The sequence below is a fragment of the Toxorhynchites rutilus genome, chromosome 2 (genome assembly GCF_029784135.1).
Source record: "Toxorhynchites rutilus septentrionalis strain SRP chromosome 2, ASM2978413v1, whole genome shotgun sequence".
Classification (NCBI taxonomy): domain Eukaryota; kingdom Metazoa; phylum Arthropoda; class Insecta; order Diptera; family Culicidae; genus Toxorhynchites; species Toxorhynchites rutilus.
The window spans coordinates 238,155,203-238,180,021 of NC_073745.1; the positions used below are offsets into that span (position 1 = coordinate 238,155,203).

The 24,819-nt window shown below is 40.5% G+C and overlaps 2 protein-coding genes across 7 annotated transcripts in view; both read right to left on the minus strand.

Moving 5' to 3' along the window:
• The window catches only part of LOC129767789 (RNA binding protein fox-1 homolog 2), a 663,095-nt gene that overhangs the window by 270,031 nt on the left and 368,245 nt on the right, over positions 1-24,819 (minus strand). The window lies entirely within an intron of this gene.
• LOC129767791 (uncharacterized) lies at positions 15,669-17,856 on the minus strand. The gene is made up of 2 exons (XM_055768986.1): positions 16,895-17,856; positions 15,669-16,821 (listed from the first exon to the last, which is right to left on the minus strand). Exons 1-2 carry the CDS (start codon positions 17,204-17,206, stop codon positions 15,985-15,987), a joined length of 1,149 nt encoding a protein of 382 aa, XP_055624961.1. The 5' UTR covers positions 17,207-17,856; the 3' UTR covers positions 15,669-15,984.

The window sequence follows — 24,819 nt, forward strand, 5'->3', positions numbered from 1 at the left end:
TTGGATTTCGATCAAAATCGAATGATACACAATGTGTCATGCAAGTAAACTCTCACGAACATATAACCAAATATGAGAGGATCATTCAGATACTTGTATGAATGTCAGTAATCACTTGTGTAACATTTAGTGATTAAACTAAGAGAGGAACGAAGACTGTTGTTTGCATATTCGAGCTGTATCAAACATGGCACACTATTTTCGAAGCCTGCATACAAGTTTGAACCGCATATATCGTCCCATTTTACTATAGCGAAACCCACTGCACAGACAAGTGCAAAGCAATAAATGATACAAGAAAAATTACGTCATCATTACGTCACCATTTGCGGAGAGCAGCGAATGGGAAAAGAGATAAAACACGAGAGTTTTTGCTTCTCACTGGAGCGGTGTTGCTAGTAAAACTATGCGGTATATATGAATATACACATTTCAAGGGATAGCGGCGTTAAAAATGGAAAATATAATCTGAGTCCCCTTCTATCGAGCTAAATAATCATATAGTTTGCACTCTCTGAGACTTAAAAATCAGGATCTGCTCCGTACGATCCTGCTGTTTCATGATGCATGGAGAGGTCGATATGCATATGTTAGAGGCAAAGAAGAAAATAAGCTTTCTGCACCGAAAGCGTATATGATAGCTTTGCTTGCATGCTGGTATGCAATGAAGTGCGAGCCTATGCAGAGTTGTCTCGTTCTCCTTTGTGTCGTGATTTGCAGCACATAACAACAATAGAATACCGCTGGGGGAAATGTGTCCTGAAAGATCATATTTGAACGAACGAAAGCGATTTTTTCAATGAGTGGATCATTTGGCAAACACTAAACCAGCAGCAACTAAAATCTCATCGAATTGAGTGTTTTTAAAGAAAAATAATAACGAGCAGTTTCTGACAATATAATTTTTAGCTTGATTTGATTACATTTGAAATAAGAATGTTGGATTAATTGCTAATATTATTCTATAATCGGCTGAATGGGCAGTACTTGTTCATGCATAACAGATTCCGTGAAACACAATCAGTCAAGTGTTGTTTTTACAATCAGACTATTTTATAGATTGTCGGAAAAAATAGTCATCGTTTGCTTGATGAACACCATGCTCAAACACGTAATGTGGATTATTTTGAGCGATTCAAAAATGGTCATTTTAACATCAACGATGAAGAGTTCCCTGAAAAACCCATAAAGTTTAATAACGATGAATTGGATTCAGAAGAACTTGAAAATTGCTAGGATTGACATGGGATTTCCACTACAAAATGACCAGATGCACTAGGTTGTAGCGTGTACCACATATTTCATTTGTGAACCCCTCTCGTACAATTCATTTCTTTATAAGCTCAGAGCTTTTCACTCCTCTTTGATGGTGTATGAGATGCCCGGCACAGCGAGTGACGGTTTCCCCGTTACTCATTTTTCAAATTCAACTGAGTGCCGCAGGCTCCGATAGCTGGTGCTAGCGGACGGCTACTGCAAAACTCTCAAGATTGAACTTTCTGCTGACGAGATTTTCTCCCAGCGACTGAGAAGCAATCTTAAGAGTTTTCTTTTACTTGGAAACCTGGCGCTAGATTCGGCTTAACCGGGACTCGGAGGGCGATAGGTTAATGCCATAGGGGATTCGGAAAACAATTCCGAAAGCGGGGGAATAATGATTTCGGTACGGCTTTTTAAAAAAGATTCTGAGACAAAAAAAGAATAGTCGCTGATCTGAGGATTTGAAGCTTTTGTAAAATTACTTCAGCCAAAGTCGTGGAAGAGGCAAGAGCAGTGAATTGGTTTTCGTATTTCGGAAATTTATTTAAAAAGGTGATACATTTTATTTGCTAAAGTTTGAGCGAATTTTGAAATATTTTATATCCCCGTGAAGCGAAAATAAGGTGAGATAGTTGAAATCCCATAGATTCCCTCCCGAGTGTGAGTCAGGCTAACTGGAGGTAAATTTGCGATTTTGGGGTTTGTGGTTTTTTTTTCTTCCAAACAATGGGCATTTAATTCAGAAGGAAGTGACTGCTTCTGGCCCCACGCTTCGAGCTTGAAGTTGGCCAATATACAACCGGCTAGAGAAACAACGCCGATATACGATACGCACCTTTAATCGAATCAGAGCGCTTCATCCCGAGAAGTGTGGCACAAATCCATTTGCGTGGCCATCGCAGTGCATCAAGCTGCAAGCCGGAAAGGCGTGCGCTGGCGAAGCGCAAACCGTTCAACGCAAGCCAGGTGGTATAGACAGATATTACGTCGGTAAAGCGTGAGTACCCCCTTTTAATAATACATGCGTATGTAAGGGTTGGTAAAGAAGTTCACAGACAAAGTCGACACAAAACAACAGAAGCCAGACAAAAACCACACAATAGGTTCTCCTGCTGACGAGCGGCCTTGAGATAACGCCACAGAAGAGAACACATGAGCTCATAGGGTTTAAACAGTAGAGAGACAGCACGGGGATAGCGTTGATAGATCAGGGACCAGATTACCAAGCCGATGATGATGGGATCGAATCACAAAACTTTACATATTGTAAATAAGAATTATATTATATGAATTTATGGTTGGAGATGTCAGTGGATTAGGATAAATGAGAAATGATTATAAATTAATTTGAAGTATGAAGCATAGAATGAAAATATGTATAATAATAATGAATTGAAGATTTTTCCGTCATTAATAAAACGATCATATTATTGTGTTGTTGATGATCGGGACTACATTTGAGCATAACATTTTGAGTAGAAGATTGATGTAGTGTGAAAACGTCCCCGAAAGCAACCATTCGCGGAAGCTGGCGCAATTAAGGTGTAATCACTGGAATTTTTTTTTTGTTTTTGGTCACGAGTCGGGTTGACTCTTTTTTTTCAGCCCCCACTGTCGCCTCCGAAGCAATTGGGAAGTGGGGAAACAATTGTTCAATCCAGTGATGATACCTACAGCATCACGCTGTTCTGGAGTTTCGCTGAAGTTTTTATGAAGCCCGTGATCGGGGGATTGTGGAATGTTTCTTCTCTGTTGTTGACTGTTTGCTTTCCAGGTACTTGGGCATAGTCGTTTCTCGAGCCGGGATTTTGGTAAAAAGATAAACCCGCCCTAAGGTTGGGTCTCAGTAGCTGGGCAAAATTTAACCGCGGTGGTTGGTCTCCTCTATGGGAGTGGCGCATAAGCCGATCACCTACGCACAAAGCCCCGGTCGCGACTGGCTCTCGTTACAAGGTACGAAAATGTACCATCATGAAAATGCTGGACCTCATACTCGTATATCGATTGAAAAACTACTAAAAAACTGTTGGAAAAACTGCGGATGGGAAATTTTGGTACGCTTCCTTCTACCGCTTGTTTTGATCTATGTAGGGGGCTTCTAGTAGGATACGCAACGTTTCAAAATAGAATATTAAAAATTGACTTGATCAGAAAATAACGTCAATAAGCAAAACTGCCGCATTTGAAATAAAGACTAGGCTCATGTAATTGTCGATATTTCGCTGCATCCCGAAAAAGACACTGTTAGGTACGTTTTATGGGCCGGTGGAATCATTAGTTTGTTTTCATTCCAATGAAATGCTCGTCGAACGAAGATTTTCGTGTTATGGATCCGTGGATAAGATCACTACACCCAAAATTAATTTTTAGCACATGTTTTGGTATCTTGATTTATTACATTAATTTAGCTTAAAAATAACAAAAAATGTGCTACTTTCCCATACTGGTACAGCATTTGTATAATATATACTAGCTGACCCGGTGTACTTCGTCTCGCCCAATATTGATTTTTTGATATGAATTATTTCGAACATTCACGTTCTCTTAATAAGCGAAAGTTTGTGGGTTCAGTCGGAGAACTCTCGTTTACATTCTTTTACTAGATATTTCTTAGGACTAAACTCGTCATTATAATATAAATTTGTTTTCAGAAACAACTTTCGCTCAAGATTCTTGATTCACTTGCATGTTTCTCCGTTACATAGAATACGTGTTTGATACAGAAACGTAAACTTTCATTCATAATTTTTATTTTCAAAGCGCGCTATTCCACCTGCGAATCCATTGCCATTTTCGCTCCACACCAACGGAACACGCAGCTTAATTCGGCAAACGCGAAATGCAATTGAACTATCAGCGATTTCATTCAAGAATATATAATTCATTGCATTCGAACTTTCCCTCAAAGTTTTATAAAAAAAACTAGCTGACCCGGCAAACTTCGTCCCGCCCAAAATTTGTTTTTTGTTATTAATATCTCAAACATTCACGTTTTCTTACTAAGCGCAAGTTCATGAGTCCAATCGCAGAACTGTTCATTGATTGATCTTCTAATCGACCCCGTTGAATTTACCTGTTACTAAGAAATTCCAAGTACTTCTGCCAAAACTCATGATTATAATATAATATTATTTTCAGACACAGACTTTACCGCTGTAAATTTGCCTTCTCGAAAAAATCTTTTTGTTGGTTGGAACTCAAACGAATTCTTGCTTTGCGTATGAAACAAAGTATAAGCTTTGAACTTAGTGGTCAGTGCAAAAAACAGTGTGATGAGCGCAAAAAACAAAAATTCACTCCCATTCGAAATCAAAGTATTCCAATATTAAAAGTTTTTCAAACTTTTTTTCAAACGGGTCATGAAGAGCTACTTCACTTCACCAAAAAGCGACCGATGATCAGCAACACCAACAAAAAACGACTTCAGTTTGCGAGGGACCATGTCAACAAGACACTGGAGTTCTGGAAGCGCGTTATTAGGTCAGACGAGTTCAGGTTCAAACGAGGACCTTCAGGGCCGGCATCTACAACCGACTATGAAACTTAGCGCAGGTCAACGGTATTATGACTTCCGATGGCCTGACGGCAGACTGCCGACATTTTGTGTAAGATCCTGGAATAATCCATGCTGAAGATGGGGCTGGAGGATAACTACACCTTCCAATAAAATAATGATCCGAAGTATCATTCTTCCGATCGGCCCAGATCAAACTAATGGTCGCCCCAAAGTCTCGATTTGAATCCTATTGAGAATTTATGGGCGATTTTGGACAACAAGGTGGAGGAAACTGACGTTACAAACAATCAAAATTATTTTGCTTAGTTGAAGAAGGCTCGGGACGAGCTGGATGAGCTGGACGTTCAAAACCTTCAGAACCTCATGGATAGTATGCTAAAGCGTTGTCAGATTGTTATCGAGACCAAAGATTGTCATATTGACTATTATCACTCAGATATGGGCTGACACTTTCCTCGTTCAAATTGAATAGGATTTCAAACCGAATTTTATGGAAGTGGAACCTAAATACACTAAGTCGATTTTTACACGGTTTATTTTTACGCGGGTTGTGAAATTTACGAGGTTTCTTTACGCAGCACGTATCAAGCGCGTAAAAATTCAATATGCTAATTGATGTGACTTTTCACGAAATAAGTTTGTATTGTATCACTGATTAGTAGCTGAGAAATAAAAAAAGATACAGATACCATAATTGTAGCATGCAAAAAAAAATCAGGTAATCAATTGTCAGAATATGGGTTGCATTTTAAATTAATTATGCACTGTTTGTTAGATGATGTTATGATGTTAGACACGGATTTTGAAATTTACCCGATTTATTTTTACGCGGATTTTGGAATTTACGCGGTTTTGTTTACGCGGCACGTATCCCCCGCGTAAAAAGTGACTCCAGTGTATAACTGAATTATTGGAAAAATCATAAAATAAAAACAATAAAAATATAATGTTTATTTTATACTTTTTATTAATTTATAGTAAGTATGGTTTGTACTGCAGTTTTTATTTATTTTTAGAAAAATATATTCATTTAAAGGAAAAGTATATAATTGAAGGGAAAAAACTCCACAAAATATTTTTACTTCATTCAACTTTATTCAGTTTTAATAGTCATTTAATTCAGCCACCTCATTAATTCTCAGTCTGTCAGATCGTATGCGCGAGTATAAGAGGGTTACAACTTTGAATCGTGATCTACATGAGTGCAGATTTTGTCGCTAGTGGGATACTGTTTGCGGTGGTTCTATTGCTTGACAAACAAATTGCTACAAACGCGAGTAAAATCGATTTTTGCTAGGGATCACCGACTAGTAGCATGCTATGATACTAATGCAGCTAGTTTTCGTTCGCGAAGCAACGTTCTCTCGTCCTCTTTTGTGTCATGATTCGTAGCATAACAACAAACGAACGCCACTGGGCGAATGACTTCTTCAAGATCATATTCGAACAAACGTATTTGAGTTGCTCAGTGAAACGTTCAACCGGCAAACACTGCTAAAATAATATCCAAAGTTATAAGCATTCGAATTGAACAAAAAAAAATGGAGTCCAACTGAAAAAGCGTGGACGTTTTCTGGGCACCATCTCTACGATTTTTAAGAAAATGTTTGTGAATATTTTTTTTTTTTTGTATTTGTCTCTGAAATATTTCTGGAACAAAAATTAAATTGCAAAAGTTACATAGTAGTGAACGGCGAAAATTCAATTGAGGCAGATTTTCAAATTAGCTCAAAATTAACATGCATTGCTGAAACACTGAACTTACTGGATATCCAATTAGTTTTCCAGTGTTTCTTAGCAAAATGTGGTATGTGGTGGGATGGCGGCATCGACAGCAACTGCTGCGGTACAAATTTCACCTTCAATTTTTCACAGAAGAGCGCAGCTCTCGGCAAAAAAACCGAACGCGCTCCAAAATTTACAGAAGCTCTCTTCCAGAATAAAATCAACCATTTGTACGTATGATTCAATTATACACAACCATCTCCACATATCGGTATGAAACCTCGCACACCGTTGGCTCCGTAGATAGGTTATATTTTTTAATATTTCTCTCATGCTTTATTTGTTCATGCTCTGCACCATGCTCACTTCGTGCATATTCTGAGAATGCATTCTTGGACGAAAAATAGCAAAATAGAAACTGAGATCGGCCAGGGTGAGCACGGTATTTATACTGATTTCACGGTCATCCGACGACATGCATCAACCGCTGATTTCATCAAAAAAATTTTTTGTAATTTAACTTGTTTGCTTTCAAAGCAGTTTTTGAGCTGTGAAAGTAATTGTAATACCACTACTCTCAGCCGGCAAACAGGTATTAACGCTCTAATTCTTGCTCCCCAAATGTTACTCTCTCGTTTTCAAAATTTCTAACTTGCACTCCAGTACAGATGCAAGAATAATGTGGTGCAAAATTGAAGAAACACTCTCCACCAGAGGGCATGGAAATCGAAGCAGTGCCTCCAACGAACATGCATCACTATGTGGATACCTGTCTTTAATTCGTGTTTTCTATCAAGCAAAACAGCTGTGTCTGAAATCAGTTCATTCGCCTCTAGCCTTGAAAAATGCCTATTAGGAGAACTAAACTGAACTCTCGGCCTCGAAAACCTCGCTGCCGTCTGGTCGCCAGCTGGACAAACGATGAATCGTGAATATTGTGAAATCGTGTATAGCTTATTTATATTCGATAAATTGAAAACGCTGCATTTTCTATTTCTATTTAATAAAACCGTGTTCTGTTTTCTGATTTTACACCATTACTGAAAGACATTTGAGTTACTGCTATCTAAAATACAAGTCCAGAATGACAGAAACTTCACAGCGAAAACACGGAAACCACCAAAAACGCAAGAGGGCGATTCAATTATTTAACTATTCGCATATGAATTTGCTGATTTTTTCATCTACAAGAGACGGAAACATTCCAGAAGTTCGGCATAAGAAGAAACCACATGAGTAAAGATATTAACGATTGGTTGAAATGGATGATAGACACCAACAGAACGGTTATCGAATTTATTCATTTATTTTATTCATTCAAAGACGGCGCCAGTGGTTGTATGGTTAGCGTAACAGCCTCACAATCCGATCGGCCTGGGTTCAATCCCAGCTGGCGTCGTTGGGATTTTCTGAGGCGAAAAATCTCTGGTTACGTCTTCCTTCGGAGCGGAAGTAAAAGAAGTTGGCCCGGCTCATGAGTTGTTGAGTCTGATAGGTAGGAACAGGTGGAAGTCGCCTCCCTGATGTCGGTGATTGGCACTAAAGTGGCGGAAATAGGCCGACGAAAAATAAGCGAAGATAAAAAAAAAAAAAATTTATTCATTCACTTGTTTTCGAAATTAGTTGCACAGACAGATCCGTTTACTGTTTGGAAAACAACCAAAAACCCCACAAGATCATTTTTTCCATGACAATGTACTAACACATGTGGAAAAATCAACTCGCGATGAAAGTATTTAACAGAAGAGTTTACCTTAAATCCACATGTTTCATTTTGATTTATTCGGTCCGGGTACCGAAGAAAAAGTGATGTGATTTGGCAAAACAATATTTGGTATAATGGACGGCGCATCAAAAAGCTTGGCAGAGCAAAATAAGTTGTACATAATTCTGGAAAGTTGATAAAATTGGTATTTTTCCTCTATTTACGTGAAGAGCTAGAGGTATTCAAGAGGTAAAGGTTATTACGCAATAAGGAAAAAGTACCAGACAGTTCCTTATTTGTAGCAGCATGTGAAACACATTATTTTGAAGCTGCACAATCGGTTTAGGTATTCATAATACATTCCCGAACGTGTTTTCCTCGCATCAGAAGATGCGAATGTGTGCGCAGAATGTGATGAAGGAACCTGCCAGTCGGTACATGTTTCGTACAGTTCTTGAATCATTGAGACGACGGGATTCTATCATTAATTATGTCCACGAACGAAGTAAGTTCGATGATAAATCACCGCATACACGGTGAGACATGATTTGAATTCCCATTGCTTTCAACGACGTTATTCCGCTCTGTATTCACGTAACAACATCTAGCTAACAGCTTCGGGTATAATGAAGACATGCAGCGAAAATTTGGTGTTAGGATTTCATGTTATTTGCAAGTTTATAAGTCACAGCTCAATGTTATACCTCTTGTTCGTGGAAAGCAAGCGTACATAGAGTATAGCTCGACAAACAAAACTCTTACACACATGAGTAGCAGAAGCAGCAGAGCTGAGTTGTTGCAGTGTTCAACCCAAGCCCTCGGCAAGTTGTACGTACTAACGACAAGATTTACTGCTATCGCACATCACATCGAGGGCGACAGCGGAAAATAGTTAGTCCCGAAGGATACCATCTTGTTCACGTTTGAGGATCGGATGCTGTGTGTATCCGAGTTTGACCCAGCGATGAGAGTCGTTGCTTTCATACAGAAATCCTTTTTCTTAGCGCAACTTGGGCCGACGACAGCAAGTCGTGTTTTTCCAGCGTTATCATAATACTTGAAATATTTTTTCTTCTAATAGCTTCTTTTCACTTGACGAGAGTCATTCAGTGATATGCACAAAAAGCCCTGGCACGGAAACTGAAATCGTCATCCCAACAAGTCATCATCGTGGGTGACAGCAGTGACTCACCGTGAAACGATTCTAGCATTCTTCTAGTGCTCTTTGGGCCCCAGTATAAGTGAAAACCGGCTACAACATACCCACACGAACGCCTTCCACATGCCCCATCTGCTATTGAGTGTCACCACTCGGAGGCAGCACTTGTGTTTACATACGGGAAATTGCAATGTTTCCAACCATTTCCGTTCCGACACCCAAAGCGTTTTCTCTCTCCCCAAAGAAAGCTCTCCGGAAAGCTGATTATGATCTGTCGTTTGTTCCTTCGGAGCTTCATTCACACTGACACGCACTCACACAAGGCTATAGTCGCAAACGCAAACGTTGGGCTCGGTTTCGCGGGGATGAAATTGATATAACAGGGTTCCGTTCCACGCGACAGAGGCACCTTGCCAACTAATCTTCGTATATTCATATTATTATATATGATGCCTGCTCTACCACAAGAAAATGCGAGAGGGGAAATAGGAGTGCAGTGTGGTGGAAATACAAAAAAACTCTGCAGACAACTGGCTACCGTAATAGGAGAGAGGGGATGATGGTGTGGAGTCGCGCTGTGTTCTTTGAGGCTGGCGATGGAATCTATAAACAGCGAAATTCCTTTTGAATCGTTGTCACCGCTGGATTCGACTGCAGCAACATTTGGCGTGGTGATCGAGGTTTGACGTGAATGACTCCTGTTGCTACCAACCACTCTGTTGTCGTGTGCACTCTTGTGCTCGATGGCAACGCCGCATTCGGGGCTCAAGTGGTCCGTGAAGTGTGGTGCAATTGGCAGTGCGTGGGATGATTGTGCGATTCGCTTCGGTCGCAATCAAGAGAGATTATATTGAGCCTCTTAAATATAAATAGAGGTAAGTTATGGGACCCATCCACAATTCCGATGGTTTGACAGACCACGACTAAAAATAGTATATTGCGGCGCATAATTTGTGTTTGTTTATTGATGGCTGGAGTTCCTTGTAATTTTACTGACTTTTACATTTAAATGAACATGTTGCAAAAATATGCTATTTGCGATATAATTTTTTCAAAGCTTCACTCTGTGTCAATTTTTTCTTGAGAGTCGATCCTAAGATCAATGTACAAAAACACAGAGTTCTCATGAAGGCTTCATTTTCCATATTGTAATCCGGCAAACATATCGTGGTTTACCTAAACTAGCAAACTGGGACGAAAAAAATTCGAAACTAAAAAAATCGCATGCCTATCCAATGTATTGCAGTACAGTAAAAGTTATTTTATGGCTCATTTCCTTTGTAATCTATTATAAAATAATGTGGTTTAAAACTTTTATTGCGCAGTCGATGTCACGATTTTCTCCAAGTTTACCAGTTTGGGATTAGTTATGTTGTGATCGTTTTTAACACATACCAGCTTTTGAATTGAAAATTAATATATCCTTTTCGCACAATTGACATTATGGATTTTTTTCATTTATTTAGTGTTCATTAATATCTTATGTTTTATTCGTATCAGATTAAATTTGCATAATGCTTGTCATTTCTACCACAATTGATAATTTGACCGGAAGGGTAAACAAGCGGTGGGTAAACAATGAAGCCGTCCTTTAATGGTGTAACTACTTTTTTGCATCAGAAGTAAAGTTTTCGTTTCACTTTATATAGACGTTAAAAAATATTGTGTACGCGGGTAACGAGATTCGTGTCAGGAGGAGTAGTAGTGTGAATTGAAGTCAGATTGAATGAAGAGGCAGATTTTTATTCATTAGTTAGACGTCGCGCACAAATTACGTAACACTAAAAATCCGGATTTTGGACCCCCCCCCCTACGTAACACAATTTTCTATATCTGATACATAGAAAGTAACGCAACCTCGAACCAACACCCCCCCCCCCCCCCCTTATCGCGTTACGTAATTTGTGCACGACGCCTTACGTCAATTAGAATAACCATTTGCTAGAATAGTTCATCAGTCATCCTCGCTCTTAACGCTCGTCAATTCATTTCTAGTTAATCCAATGCATGTTGACGGCGAATACCGAAGTAGTCCTAGTCGAAGCGAAGCTACTGACGATTGCGGGCCCTGATTGCTCCATATGCCTGTTCATGTTTTCGCGGAGTGCAAGAGTACAACAAAACAGCTTCCTAAGCGCATGATATAAAAAAAGTTCTCACAGTTGTACCCTTACAATCTCTAAAAGTAAATCAAACGAAAAGTACTGATGAGAATTTAGATAAGATCGTTTTGTATTACAATCAAACTAAATAAAGTTATAAAATGAATAAACACAGTGGTGTAAAAATCGTGTTTTTTGAACGTTCCAATTGAAAGCTCACCAGGAATTATTTAAAATGACATTGCAGAAAGAATAAAAAATTAAGAAAGTGAGAAGTTGGGTATCAAATAAGAAATTGCAACCATTGTGAATGAAAGATCTCACACCGCTGAGAAAATTTGTTTTTTCTCTAACTCTTTGCGGTCGTATGTCTGCTCTCAGTCACCACAGCAATAAACTATGCTAATTTTATACTTATTCGACACTTTCGACACATTCGACTACTTATTCTATCACTTCTCTAAACGTAATGTATCCCTGCTCGAAACGTATTTTAATTTCTAGTAAACCTATTCGCGAATTAAAACGGTGCTCCTATATATAATCGATAACGGTTCTCAGAAAACTCCACGTAAAGGTTGTGTCACATCAAATTGCATCACGGAAAAAACGCTGTAGAAATTTAATTTTTAGGAATTATATCTTCAGCTTTCGCTTATAATCAGATAAGAGTGTATAGATCACGTTGGCCATGTTTCACTGTCAATTTTTCGTAAATTTGGAAAAATGTCGTCGAACGAAAAAGAGCGTCGTGAATTAATCCTGTACACTCATTTCGAGAATCCGGAGTTGTCACATCGGGACATCGGTAAGATGCTGGGAATCGTCCAATCCACGGTCAGCAGAGTACTAAAACGATACTTCGAGAACCTAACCATCGACCGGAAGGTGAAGAACGGCAAAAATGGATGCTCCGTCAGTGAAAAAGATCACAAGCGCGTAGTTAAGCAGTTTAGACGTGATCCGAGAAGTTCGGTCCGGGATGTCGCCAATAAGCTGAATTTGTCAAGTTCATTCGTCCAGCGGACCAAGCAGCGGGAGGGCCTGCGTACATACAAGGTTCAGAAGGCTCCTAACCGCGACGAAAGGCAAAACATGGTGGGGAAGACGCGAGCCCGGAAGCGGTACACCGAAATGCTGACGAAGCCGCATTGCCTGGTAATGGACGACGAAACCTACGTCAAAGCGGACTTTCGTCAGATGCCGGGCCTGTTGTTCTTCTACGCAGAGGACAAATTCAGCGTTCCGGAGGAGATTCGCAAGCAGAAACTATCCAAGTTTGCCAAAAAGTACATGGTGTGGCAAGCGATCTGCTCTTGCGGAAAGCGGAGCGCCCCCTTCGTGATGACCGGCACGGTAAACGGGCAGGTTTACCTTAAGGAGTGCCTACAGAAGCGCTTACTACCACTATTGAAGCAGCACGAGGGCCCGACCATCTTCTGGCCGGATCTCGCTTCGTGTCACTATTCAAAGGACGTGTTGGAGTGGTACGAAGCCAACGGGGTCACCTTCGTGCCAAAGGAAATGAACCCGCCCAACGCGCCGGAGCTTCGCCCAATAGAGAAATATTGGGCGATTATGAAGCAGGCCCTCCGGAAGAACCCAAAAGTTGTCAAATCGAAGGCGGACTTCAAGAGAAAATGGATTTCTGTTCAAAAAAAACTACAACCTGACGTTGTACAGAACCTTATGGACGGGGTAAAGAGGAAGGTGCGAGCATACGGGCTTGGGCTCGAAGTATGATTAAAAAGAAAATGACAAAAGTTGTTTAATAGTTTTTATTTTACTGTCTAAAATTTTCAAAAGGATCGGTCTACTGGGCGAATTTCTACAGCGTTTTTTCCGTGATGCAATTTGATGTGACACACCCTTTAGATAATCGACATATTGAATTGGAGTCAATGAGCTAGTCTTCTTTGAAAAAATATTAAACTTGCTGAAATATTTGATTTTAGTCGCATAGATCTAATCTTTTCGCATAGGTATATTGAACGAAAACTGACAATATGTTAACTTTGAAAAATTGTAACTTAAAACTAAAAATATATACATCTTTGATTTTTGGATGTGTTATGTGAAAAAACCTCAGCTTTCAAGAAAAAAGTATAATGGTCTCGAGAACATGTAAACTATAAAAAAACAAATTCAATCAATAATTACGAACAGCAAATCCAAACTTTTTACGGATTCAATATTTTTTCAAAAAATACTAGCTTATTTGATAGGTCGATCATCTGAATCGGTTTAGCAGTTCGAAAGTTAAATATTTTTTTGGAAAAAGGGGTAAAATTTTGATTTTTCGGACCATCGGTAAACTTTGAAAAATCATAACTTAAAGAAAAGAAGTCATAATATCATAAAGAAAGAGAACACATTTCTGATGTTTGGATATGTTATGTAAAAAATCTGCAGCTTCCAAGAAAAAATATAAAAATATAGCACCCTTGGTTACGATACCATGTAAACTTGAAAAAAAAAACTGCCTAGAATATCAACATGGGACAATTGAACTTGATGTTATTTTTTGAAATACTGGGAACAAACAATAGGTTTTTTGGTGTATTTCCGAAAGATTTTGCATAAAACATCGTTTTATGAAAAAGGGAGTGATCTGCAACACCTTTACAGAATACAAATCTCATTGTTATTAGCCATTCGCTAACAAGGTGTACACGTGTTCTACTAAACTTTTTTATTTGTTTGAGAATTAGTTCGTTCTTTCAAACCAAAAATGAGTGCCCTGCTGAAAGCGTGGCATGAAATTCTTGTACTTGAATCGATCCATTCATAATGGATTTACAAAATATACATGGTTGGACAGTTATGCCTAGAATATCAACATGGGACAATTAAACTTGATGTTGTTTTTTGAAAAGCTGGGACAATAAGTTTTTTTTTGTGGTTTTCTGGAAGATTAGGCATAAAAGCATCGTTTTATGTAGAAAATTGAAAATTGTCAAAAAGTAACAATTATGCATAACGGCAGTATATTTCCTGAAATATATGGTATTTTTTTATGGAGACTTTGGAAAAAATTTGTTTTACTCGTGACATTTTTGTTTGTAAATTTCAATGTTTTTGATATGTTATTAAACAGAAAAGGTTTGCAGAACATGTTAATCGCGATAATCCACACACCAAAATGTTACCAGTTACCAGACATTAGTAATATTATTTCAGAAAACAGGAAAACTCTTTCCCCATAGCAGTGTCTTTCTTCCGATGTATGTATATTAGGGTGCCAATGAAAATGGTCATCTCTAATTTCAAAAAGTTACCCCATAAAAATGTTCACCACCTCGAAAAAACACCCTATGCCAAATATTAACTCAATCGGACTTAAGGGAGAGTGGCGCAAAACGGTCTAAGTTTGAGTTTTTTGAAAATCGAAAAATCACCCAAGGAGGGCGGAAAGGAAATCTTGATTTTCGAAAAAAATTGTTTGATGCCAATTGTCTTAAAATTGCATGCAACGTCGAGATCTAGTGTCATCTCGAAAAAAATTTTTTTTTTTAAAAATCGACACTCTGGAACTTAGTTTTTTTTGGAATACGATACGAAACGTATGGTTTTGAGTACCAATAAAAAAAGTTATCTCGATTTTTCATTCGGAACTTGCTGCGAAATGTTGATTTGCACGTTAATATACCCTTTGCAAAATATTAGCTCATTCGAACTTCATTTATTAGTGTCACAGACTTAAAAATTTTGGTTTTGTGGAAAAACGAAAGATCGCCGAAAATCGGAGTTTTCAAAAAAAAAATGTTGGTGCTAAATGTTTCAAAATTGCATCACTCGTCGAGATTTACTGTTATCTTGGAAAAACAAAAATTATAAAAAAAAATTTTTTTGGCACTTGGTCGTTTTTCCGTCTGAAAAGTCGATATCTAACAAAAAAAAATTTTTTTTTAGATAACTATAAATCTCGATGTGTTATGCAATTTTAAGAGATTTGGCATCAACATTTTTTTTTGAAAACCCCGATTTCCGGTGATTTTTCGGTTTTCAAAAAACTCAAATTTTAACGTCTGCAACACTAATAAATGAAGTTCGAATGAGCTAATATTTTGCATAGGGTATATTATCGTGCAAATCAACATTTCGTAACAAGTTCCGAATGAAAAATCGAGATAATTATACTGCCGCTCTTCGCATATCCGTCCCATGTCGATTTTCAATGATTTTGGTTTTTTTGTGGGAATCAGCTCAAAATTATCTCAAGTTTTGAAAAAAATAATAAAAAAGTAGACTTTGTTCGTAAAATATGAAAAATCCAAACCCGTTTGTGTTGTCCCATGTCGAAAATATTCGCATAACAGTCACGTTGACTTCATTGATCGCGGGGAGCTAACTGATGTATTAAATTGTTCATTTTTAAACCGTGCTAAGCAATAGAAGTGCTTATTATGTAAAGTAAAACTTAAATTAAACTCATATTACACACTAAATTTGTTTAAATCCATTTTATTCGAAAAAAAACTCAAAATTTCATTCAAAAGTTACATAGAACTTAAACTTATTGCTCAGGAAGGTTATTCCAAAACAGCTTCTGCTCCTCTTTGATAACTGGCAAAATAGCATTCAACAGCGCCTTCTTACGGTCGGTAGTTATACCAGCTGGATCTTTACGACGCGTTAGGATATTCGCCAAATTGAAATCCTTATGGATAACGATCTTCATCTGCTTCTTAGACATGATGCAACAAGAATGCATTTTTTCGCTGTCATTCACAGCGCTGCTGTAGTTCATTTCGTAGCTGCCTTTTTCGAAAATGATTTTCCTGATATTCTCGATATAAGGACGTGGCTTGCAGTTAGTTAACGTATACTGCGAAACCGTCATTTTCATCTCAAAAAAATCATTGACCGACATATCTTCCACAACAACGTTACTTTTCGCTTTTTGTACAACTCGTTTGAATTCAGGAAATGTGCATACCGGCTCACCATTTCGCATTGCTTTTTCCACAGCAGCGTGAAACGAATCCGCTGCCATAAACGTATGACCGGATTCGAAGAACTTTAGAGTTAGTTGCTTCACTGTAGTTTCCTTTGCATTCAGCAGAAGGGTCAGATAAAGGAACAAATTCCAATTTTTGTTCTGGTTGGAACAATTGTCCAGCCAGAACGTAACTTTTTCCAAGCCATTGCTGCAGCACCAGTCCACAACTTTGTCGAAGCAGCTCGTAATGTCACCAGCTGACCTTCCTGAAGTCGATTCGTCCCATACACAGGCAATAACGGGAAACGCTTTTGAATAATTGTGAACCGGCGCGAAAGTTTCGTTGTATGCTAATAAGCGTTGTGTAAAGACTATCGACTTCATGCCTTCTAGACGGGGAAGCTGGATAACCTGTAATTAGAATTGAAATGAAAGTCGATTCAATTTTCGCATAATTTTTATAACTCCAATTCAAATAAATCACCTTCTGGAGGTCAACTGCAAATACAACCTCTTTTGAGCGGATTTTGTCGCCGTCGTCCTTGTACGCCGATCTGGACATAGATGCCAATCGCAAATGCTCCACATGCGATTTGCATGTCGAACACACTGCAGTAAAATTCTCTTCGTCGGTATGCTCGGCTGTACTCTGGTGTAATGTGGCCGCGACACAGGCCTCGCATTGCTCGTTTCCTAATTTAACCAATGAAATGTTCATGCTCGACATTACATGTGAGTAGAAAGAATAATTGACCTTGAGGTCAGGAGGAGTCGATTCTTGATAGTTGTTGTGCATGGAAACTCCGGTTAAATCTGAAGGCAGATAATACCGGTTCGGCGCGTGGGCTCGTCGGTAGTGCGAAATACTTGGGTTGTAAGTTAAGATGTGTGATTTTACTGCTTCGTGTTTCTGTTGGCTTCTCTCGTATTTTCCACGCTTGGACGGTTTAGGGTTTCCTTCAAAATCGCTCGCGACAGATCGATATATAATGTTTCTACAGATAAAAAAACACTCAATCTTTATGTTTTACAAAATAATATTCATTACCTACCCACAGTTATCTCCATATCCAATCGTGTTCAAGAACAACTTACGACATACACGAACATCCGTTCCATTCAACAGACGGAAGCTGAAAATATATGAACAGCTCTTTTTCGGATTTTTTGCAGTGAATCGATTCCTTAGTCGGAGTGGTTGTGAGCTACGATGCACATTTTCTCTGATGAAATTGGTTTGACCGGCTTGATCGAGTTTCCAGAACTGATCATGAATAATTGCACGTTCGTCCTTGGACACAATCTGGTCACAATTCTTTCGGCAACCGCATGTTGCGCTGATCAATTTGTGAGCCAGCCGGCGATTCTTCGCGATCTTTGCTTTTCTTATTTCTTTTTTGGTTCGGTTCCACTTCCTGTTCTGGGTTGCAAAAAAACTTCCGTCGGAATCCACCTCTTCCCCTTCTGAACTCGAGCATTCCATTGCATTTTCTGTTGATTCATCTGAATTTTGAACCGGTTGTTGAATTGCGTCCGGACCGTATTTTTCCAAAAGGAACGTGTTGCGTCCAACGCAATATGGGTGGAGTCAACAAGCCGAGATCAGCAGCATCACATCACATCAGTTTGACAGTAGCAACCGCTACCCAACGAGTGATATAAATACGGGTACACTTGCCGCAAAACATTCCAAACTCTGTATAAACCAGTCGAAATAAATAGTGAATTGTTATAGTGCCACGAGTCTTTCTCTGCAGTGTTGAGCCGACCCCGAACAAAAGCCTTTGTCAAGGCTCAAAGAGTTTAAGTAAAGTTTTCTACCGTTTCACCGCTCACCGTTGCAGTCTGAGTGGCTGCCCCACCGTTGGGAATTCCCCGCCTCACCAACTAGTTGATACAGCATCAGTCGCTGTCCCACCGCCGGGAATTCTCCCCCGATACCGTCGCGTCAAGACGAGGATCCGTGATCGGACAACGGAAGGTCCGTAGCGGACATCTTATGGTCCTTCGAACCGGATGACGCTCACCTGCAGTAGAGAGACTCGCTTGGCAATTGTGTAGTGAACAATAGGAAAAAGTACATTGTGTTGTGCACAAAGTGGTGTTTAAAAAGAACAAATAGAGCACATTGTGTACAGTGAACAATACGACAAAGAACAATATAACAAAGAATAGTGAACAAAAGGACAATAAGTGACACGAACAATACATTGTTAAAACAATAGTTAACAAAGAAAGTGATATAAAATATACAGCGACGAACAATAAAACGTATCCCAATTGACAAATTACAAAAAAATCAAAAGAAAATAAAATCAGTGAAATAGCCGCAGCAGCGCCCGCAGAATAGTTCAACACTTCTACACCGCAGATTCATCGTTCCGAAACACGTGGCGTGGCTTGGGTGTGCCAGCATAGATATTTGGTGAGTCCTTTCCAATTATATTTTAACGTAAGGAGTTTTTTTTGGAATTTGTTGGGAGCAGGAGTGAGGAATTGGACAGATTGTAAATTCATCGAATTTAGAAGTGAATTATTTTTTGGTAAAGGCATATAGCGTCCCTGAGGGTACACCATGTCTCAACTTAGAGAAAACATAAAATTGTTGAGTGTTACTAAAACTTCAATTTTGGCGATTGAAAAGTTTAAAAACGGGTACGATGCAGAAACTGATCGTGACCAAATCGAATCCCGTCTAATGAAACTTGACCAATTGTATGAACGCTATGTGAATACATCAATCTCAGTGGAAGTAGCACTGGATGATAACGCCGAAATTGATTACAACGAAGAACGAGAGGAAATGGAAGAGAAATACTATAAGCTGCGTGCCTTTTTGTTAGCACAAGGAATAGATGATCGTATATCTGCCCCATTAGAATCTACACATACTACTTCAACTATTGTTCGATTACCGAAGATCGATTTGCCAACGTTCGATGGAAATATTAATAATTGGATTCCGTTCCGTGATGCATACGATAGTCTCATCCATGATAATAAATTTCTAAAACGAATCGATAAATTCCACTATTTACTAGCTGCGCTTAAAGATCCTGTAAAGAAATTACTCGATACGATCAGTATTAGTGATGATAATTACACCATTGCTTGGGAGCTGTTGATAAGTCGATTTGATAACAAACGCTTATTAATCAGCAATCATATCGCTTCTCTTTTCTCTATCGAAGCTATAAGGAAGGAGACATCTAACGCAATATTAAAATTAGTCGATCAATTTGAACGACATGTAAAGATTCTCACGACTTTAGGTGAACCAACTGAATCGTGGAGTTCTCTTTTAGTACATATGATATGTAGTCGCCTGGATAAAAACACTTTAAGAGAATGGGAAAGGTTGACAAGCAAAGAGAAAGGTAAGATTCCAACCTACCACGAAATTATAAATTTTCTACAAGAACAAGCTCGAATATTATTATCATTAAATAATGGAATCACTAACTCCAATCCGAAAGAAACAGCACGATATTCACTCGCCCACACCGCATCTGTATCACATTCAACACCCCCCACGACTATTATGACGACTAATTGTATGGTATGCAACAATGTACATCGAATATATGACTGTGACAACTTCAGACATATGACTCTAGGACAGAAACAAGACATCGTTCGTAGGAACAATCTCTGCTGGAATTGTCTCGGTTCCAGTCACATGAGCCGCGACTGCTCATCGAAATGTTGCCGAAAATGTAATGGCCGACACCACACTCTTTTACACTCTCCCCCACCAAACGATCAGTACCCTCAAACGACTATGAACACGACCTCGACAAGACATCAGACCACGACTAAATCTAACGGGAATGATACTCCAACTCGCTCTCCGACGCTTACATTCACGAAACTGTCCTCACCAATTCAGAATAATTCACACGGAACATCCTCGATGCACCCCAAGTCCACTGCCCCACCACACGTAGCTACCAACGCTCTCACTGCCGCCCAATCAATTGATAACACCTGTTCCACCGTACTTCTCTCCACCGCAATCGTGAAGGTTTATGGGCCTTCAGGAAAAGCAGTATTTGTTCGTACATTGTTGGATTCTTGTTCCGAAGCAAATTTCATCACGGAAAACATTGTGCAATTACTCGGATTGAAACGCAATCGGAAATCGTCCACCATCGTAGGCATGGGTGGTTCTACAGTGAAAAGTGTTCACTGCACAGAAGCCACATTCAGCTCAGTCGACTCTACATACTGCCACACATTAACGTTCAGCATACTACCGAAAATTACGAATGATCTTCCTGTTAGACCAATCAATATCTCACAGTTGAATATTCCTTCGGGTCTGGTTCTTGCGGATCCAGGTTTTGCTTCACCTCAGAAAGTTGACATGTTTATCGGTGCTCAACTCTTCTTCCATCTATTGTGTGATGGACGAATTTCCAGCAGCGATCTTACCACCGGTACTCAACCCGTTCTACAGCGTACAGTATTCGGCTGGATTGTGAGTGGTGCTGTTGCAGATCAAGTTTCATCCACCGAACCATGCAATATTGCCCTACTTTGTGTTACCGAATCGCTGGATAAACAGCTAACAAAATGTTGGGAGACAGAGAGCTGTACTGAATTTCGAAATCTGTCCAAAGAAGAATTAGCTTGCGAGAAACTATTTAGTGAAACCACCACTAGGGATGAATCAGGTCGGTTCATTGTCCGATTGCCGAAGAAAGAACCGATGATAAGTCAACTTGACGACTCTTCATCAACCGCCATTCGCCGTTTCTGTTGGATGAAGCGACGTTTGGCTAAAAATCCCACGCTACAAGAGCAATACTCCATTTTCATGCGGGAATACATGGAGCTGGGGCACATGATTCCAATCAACAACACCGAAAACATACTTTGTTCTCCCACGTTTTACCTTCCACACCACGCAGTAATAAAACCGACTAGCACTACCACTAAATGTCGGGTTGTTTTCGACGGATCAAGCAAGTCATCAACGGGAATTTCATTGAACGATTGTCTGATGGTTGGTCCAACGATTCAAGATTCACTAGTCGCTATTATTACACGCATCCGATTACATGAAATTGCCCTGGTTGCGGACATCGCCAAGATGTACCGGCAAATTTGGATACACCCTGATGACAGACCACTCCAACGTATATATTGGCAGAATGAATCTGAACCCGATATTCGACAGTTCGAACTCACGACGGTTACATATGGCACTGCTAGTGCCCCGTATTTGGCAACCCGCTGTCTCAAACAGCTATCTGTTTTACACTCCAAAGAGTGTAACGATCCTGCTGCGAAATTAGGCAAGGATTTTTACGTAGATGATCTGCATAGCGGCGCAGACACCTTTGAGGAAGCGTTTGAAATTTACACACAACTACAAAAGATTTGTAGTAGTGCAGGGTTTGAGCTCCGGAAATGGGCATCAAATTCCTCTGAAATCTTATCACGCATCCCCCCTGATATGAAAGATGAGCGATCAATTTTGGAAATTGATGACACACTCAACGACTCTATTAGTACACTTGGTTTACTGTGGCATCCTGCCTCTGATACATTTCGTTTTAAAGTTCCTGAATTCACCCACAACCGCCCAATCACAAAACAAATTGTAGTATCGGAGATGGCCAGACTTTTCGATCCACTCGGGATTCTGGGTCCAATTGTTGTGAAGGCAAAAATATTCGTCCAGAAATTATGGAAAGACAACCTCTCCTGGGACGAAACGCTCCCTGATAATTTGATATCGACATGGGAAGCATATCGTCTCGATTTAACAAACTTGAATGACTTTTCCGTGCCTCGTCTGGTCAAGGCTCCAGGTTCACGGATTAACATCCAGTTACACGGATTTTGTGACGCATCGGAATATGCATACGGTGCATGCATTTTTGTAAGAAGTATAGGAGTGGATGGCAGAGTTACCGTCCGCTTGCTCATAGCGAAATCTCGAGTCGCTCCAGTGAAATCGTTAACAATTCCACGACTGGAACTCTGTTCAGCAGTCCTTCTCAGTCAACTTTATTATCAGACAGTTCTCGCTCTAAACATAAACGCTAATGCTTTCTTTTGGTCTGATTCTATGATCACACTCCACTGGTTAAAAAGTTCCCCATCCAAGTACCAGACGTTTGTATCCAACCGCATCGCAGAGGTACAGCGTCTCACCGAAGGTCATCCCTGGAATCACGTTCCCGGACTGGAGAACCCAGCAGACATAATCTCCAGAGGCATCAGTTCCAGCGATTTGATCCACACAGCCTTGTGGTGGAAAGGTCCACCTTGGCTAACATCCGAAGCAGATGAGTGGCCGAGCATGCACATTCCTCGCCATCCAGTGTCAACTGACATCCTCGAGGAAAAACCCGTCAAGAAGACAGCAGCGATTGCCCACCAAATAATCGACAATCAATCGTTATTCCAACGGTACTCATCTCTCACCAAGCTGGTGCGAATCGCAGCATGGTGTCGCCGATTCGTACAGCAATGCAAATCGAAGAATCAGGGGAAGCCACTGAACTCAACACGTTACATAACTGCTGAAGAATTTCACCAAGCTCTCATGGGCCTCGTTCAAGTTGTCCAGAGAGAAAAATTCAGTAGTGAAATAAGCTCAATTTGCGCTGGCAGAAGCGCTGATCTCAAGCGGTCATCCCTCCGAAGATTGAACCCGTTTTTTCAGGATGGAATACTCCGCGTCGGTGGCCGGTTGAGCCACTCACTTCACACCTTCGAGAAGAAACATCCAGTCGTCCTACCAGCTGACCATCCTTTCACCGCGCTCTTGATCGCATCCGCACACAAGCAGTTACTCCACGCTGGCCCTCGATTGATGATGGCACACATCCGAGAGCGTTTTTGGCCGCTCAATCTCCGTAACCTGGCACGGAAGGTTGTACGAACGTGCATACAATGCTTCCGCACCAAACCTGAACTACAACAACAGCTGATGGGTCAGCTTCCGAGTGTACGGGTGACACAATCCCGTGCATTTCTCAACACCGGCGTCGATTTTTGTGGTCCAATCCATTTGAAGCCCCAAGGCAGAAGAAGCAGAGCAGGTCCCCTGATTAAATCGTACATTGCACTGTTCGTTTGCATGACAACAAAAGCAATCCACATCGAGATGGTCAGCGACCTCACCACCGAAGGATTCATCGCAGCGTTGAAGCGGTTCGTGGCTCGACGTGGAAGACCACGAACCATATTCTGTGACAACGCTACCAACTTCACCGGAGCCGAGAAGGAGTTGAAAACTCTTCTCAGGCAGTTCAACGATCAACAACATCAGCACACAGTAACTTCACTATGCGTCGAAATCGGTATACAATTTAATTTCATCCCGGCTCGCGCTCCCACGTTTGAAGGTATGTGGGAGGCGGCGGTAAAATCATTGAAGCACCATCTACGAAGAGTTGTCGGCTTAGAAGCTCTTACCGCCGAAGCAATGCAAACGGTTTTGACCCAAATTGAGAGTTGTCTCAATTCCCGACCTCTGACTGCCCTGTCTGAAGACCCCAATAACTTGGCAGTCCTCACTCCTGGACACTTTCTGGTCGGATCAGCACTCCAATCAATCCCGGAGCCCGACCTGGCCGAAGTTCCAGTAAACCGATTATCCTTATGGCAAGCGATGCAGAGAAAGTTACAACTATTCTGGAAGCTCTGGTCCACTGATTATCTCCAGCAACTCCAGCAGCGTACAAAGCATTTCATTCGTCAACCGAATGTCTTAGCTGGTCAGCTAGTTCTGTTGAAAGACGACAATTTGCCCCCACTAAAATGGATTGTGGGACGCATCATCTCGACGCATCCTGGCACCGATGGTATAGTACGCGTCGTGAAAGTCAAGACATCATCTGGTGCAGTATTCGACAGGCCTGTTGTGAAGGTCTGCATTCTCCCCTGCAACGAGCCAGCTGCAGCTAACCAAACCCATACCATGGAAGAAGACACCGACCGACAGCTCCCCACACGTTCCTCCAGCTAAGGTTCCTGAATGGAATCAAGATCCCATTGGTGGCCGGTATGTTGCGTCCAACGCAATATGGGTGGAGTCAACAAGCCGAGATCAGCAGCATCACATCACATCAGTTTGACAGTAGCAACCGCTACCCAACGAGTGATATAAATACGGGTACACTTGCCGCAAAACATTCCAAACTCTGTATAAACCAGTCGAAATAAATAGTGAATTGTTATAGTGCCACGAGTCTTTCTCTGCAGTGTTGAGCCGACCCCGAACAAAAGCCTTTGTCAAGGCTCAAAGAGTTTAAGTAAAGTTTTCTACCGTTTCACCGCTCACCGTTGCAGTCTGAGTGGCTGCCCCACCGTTGGGAATTCCCCGCCTCACCAACTAGTTGATACAGCATCAGTCGCTGTCCCACCGCCGGGAATTCTCCCCCGATACCG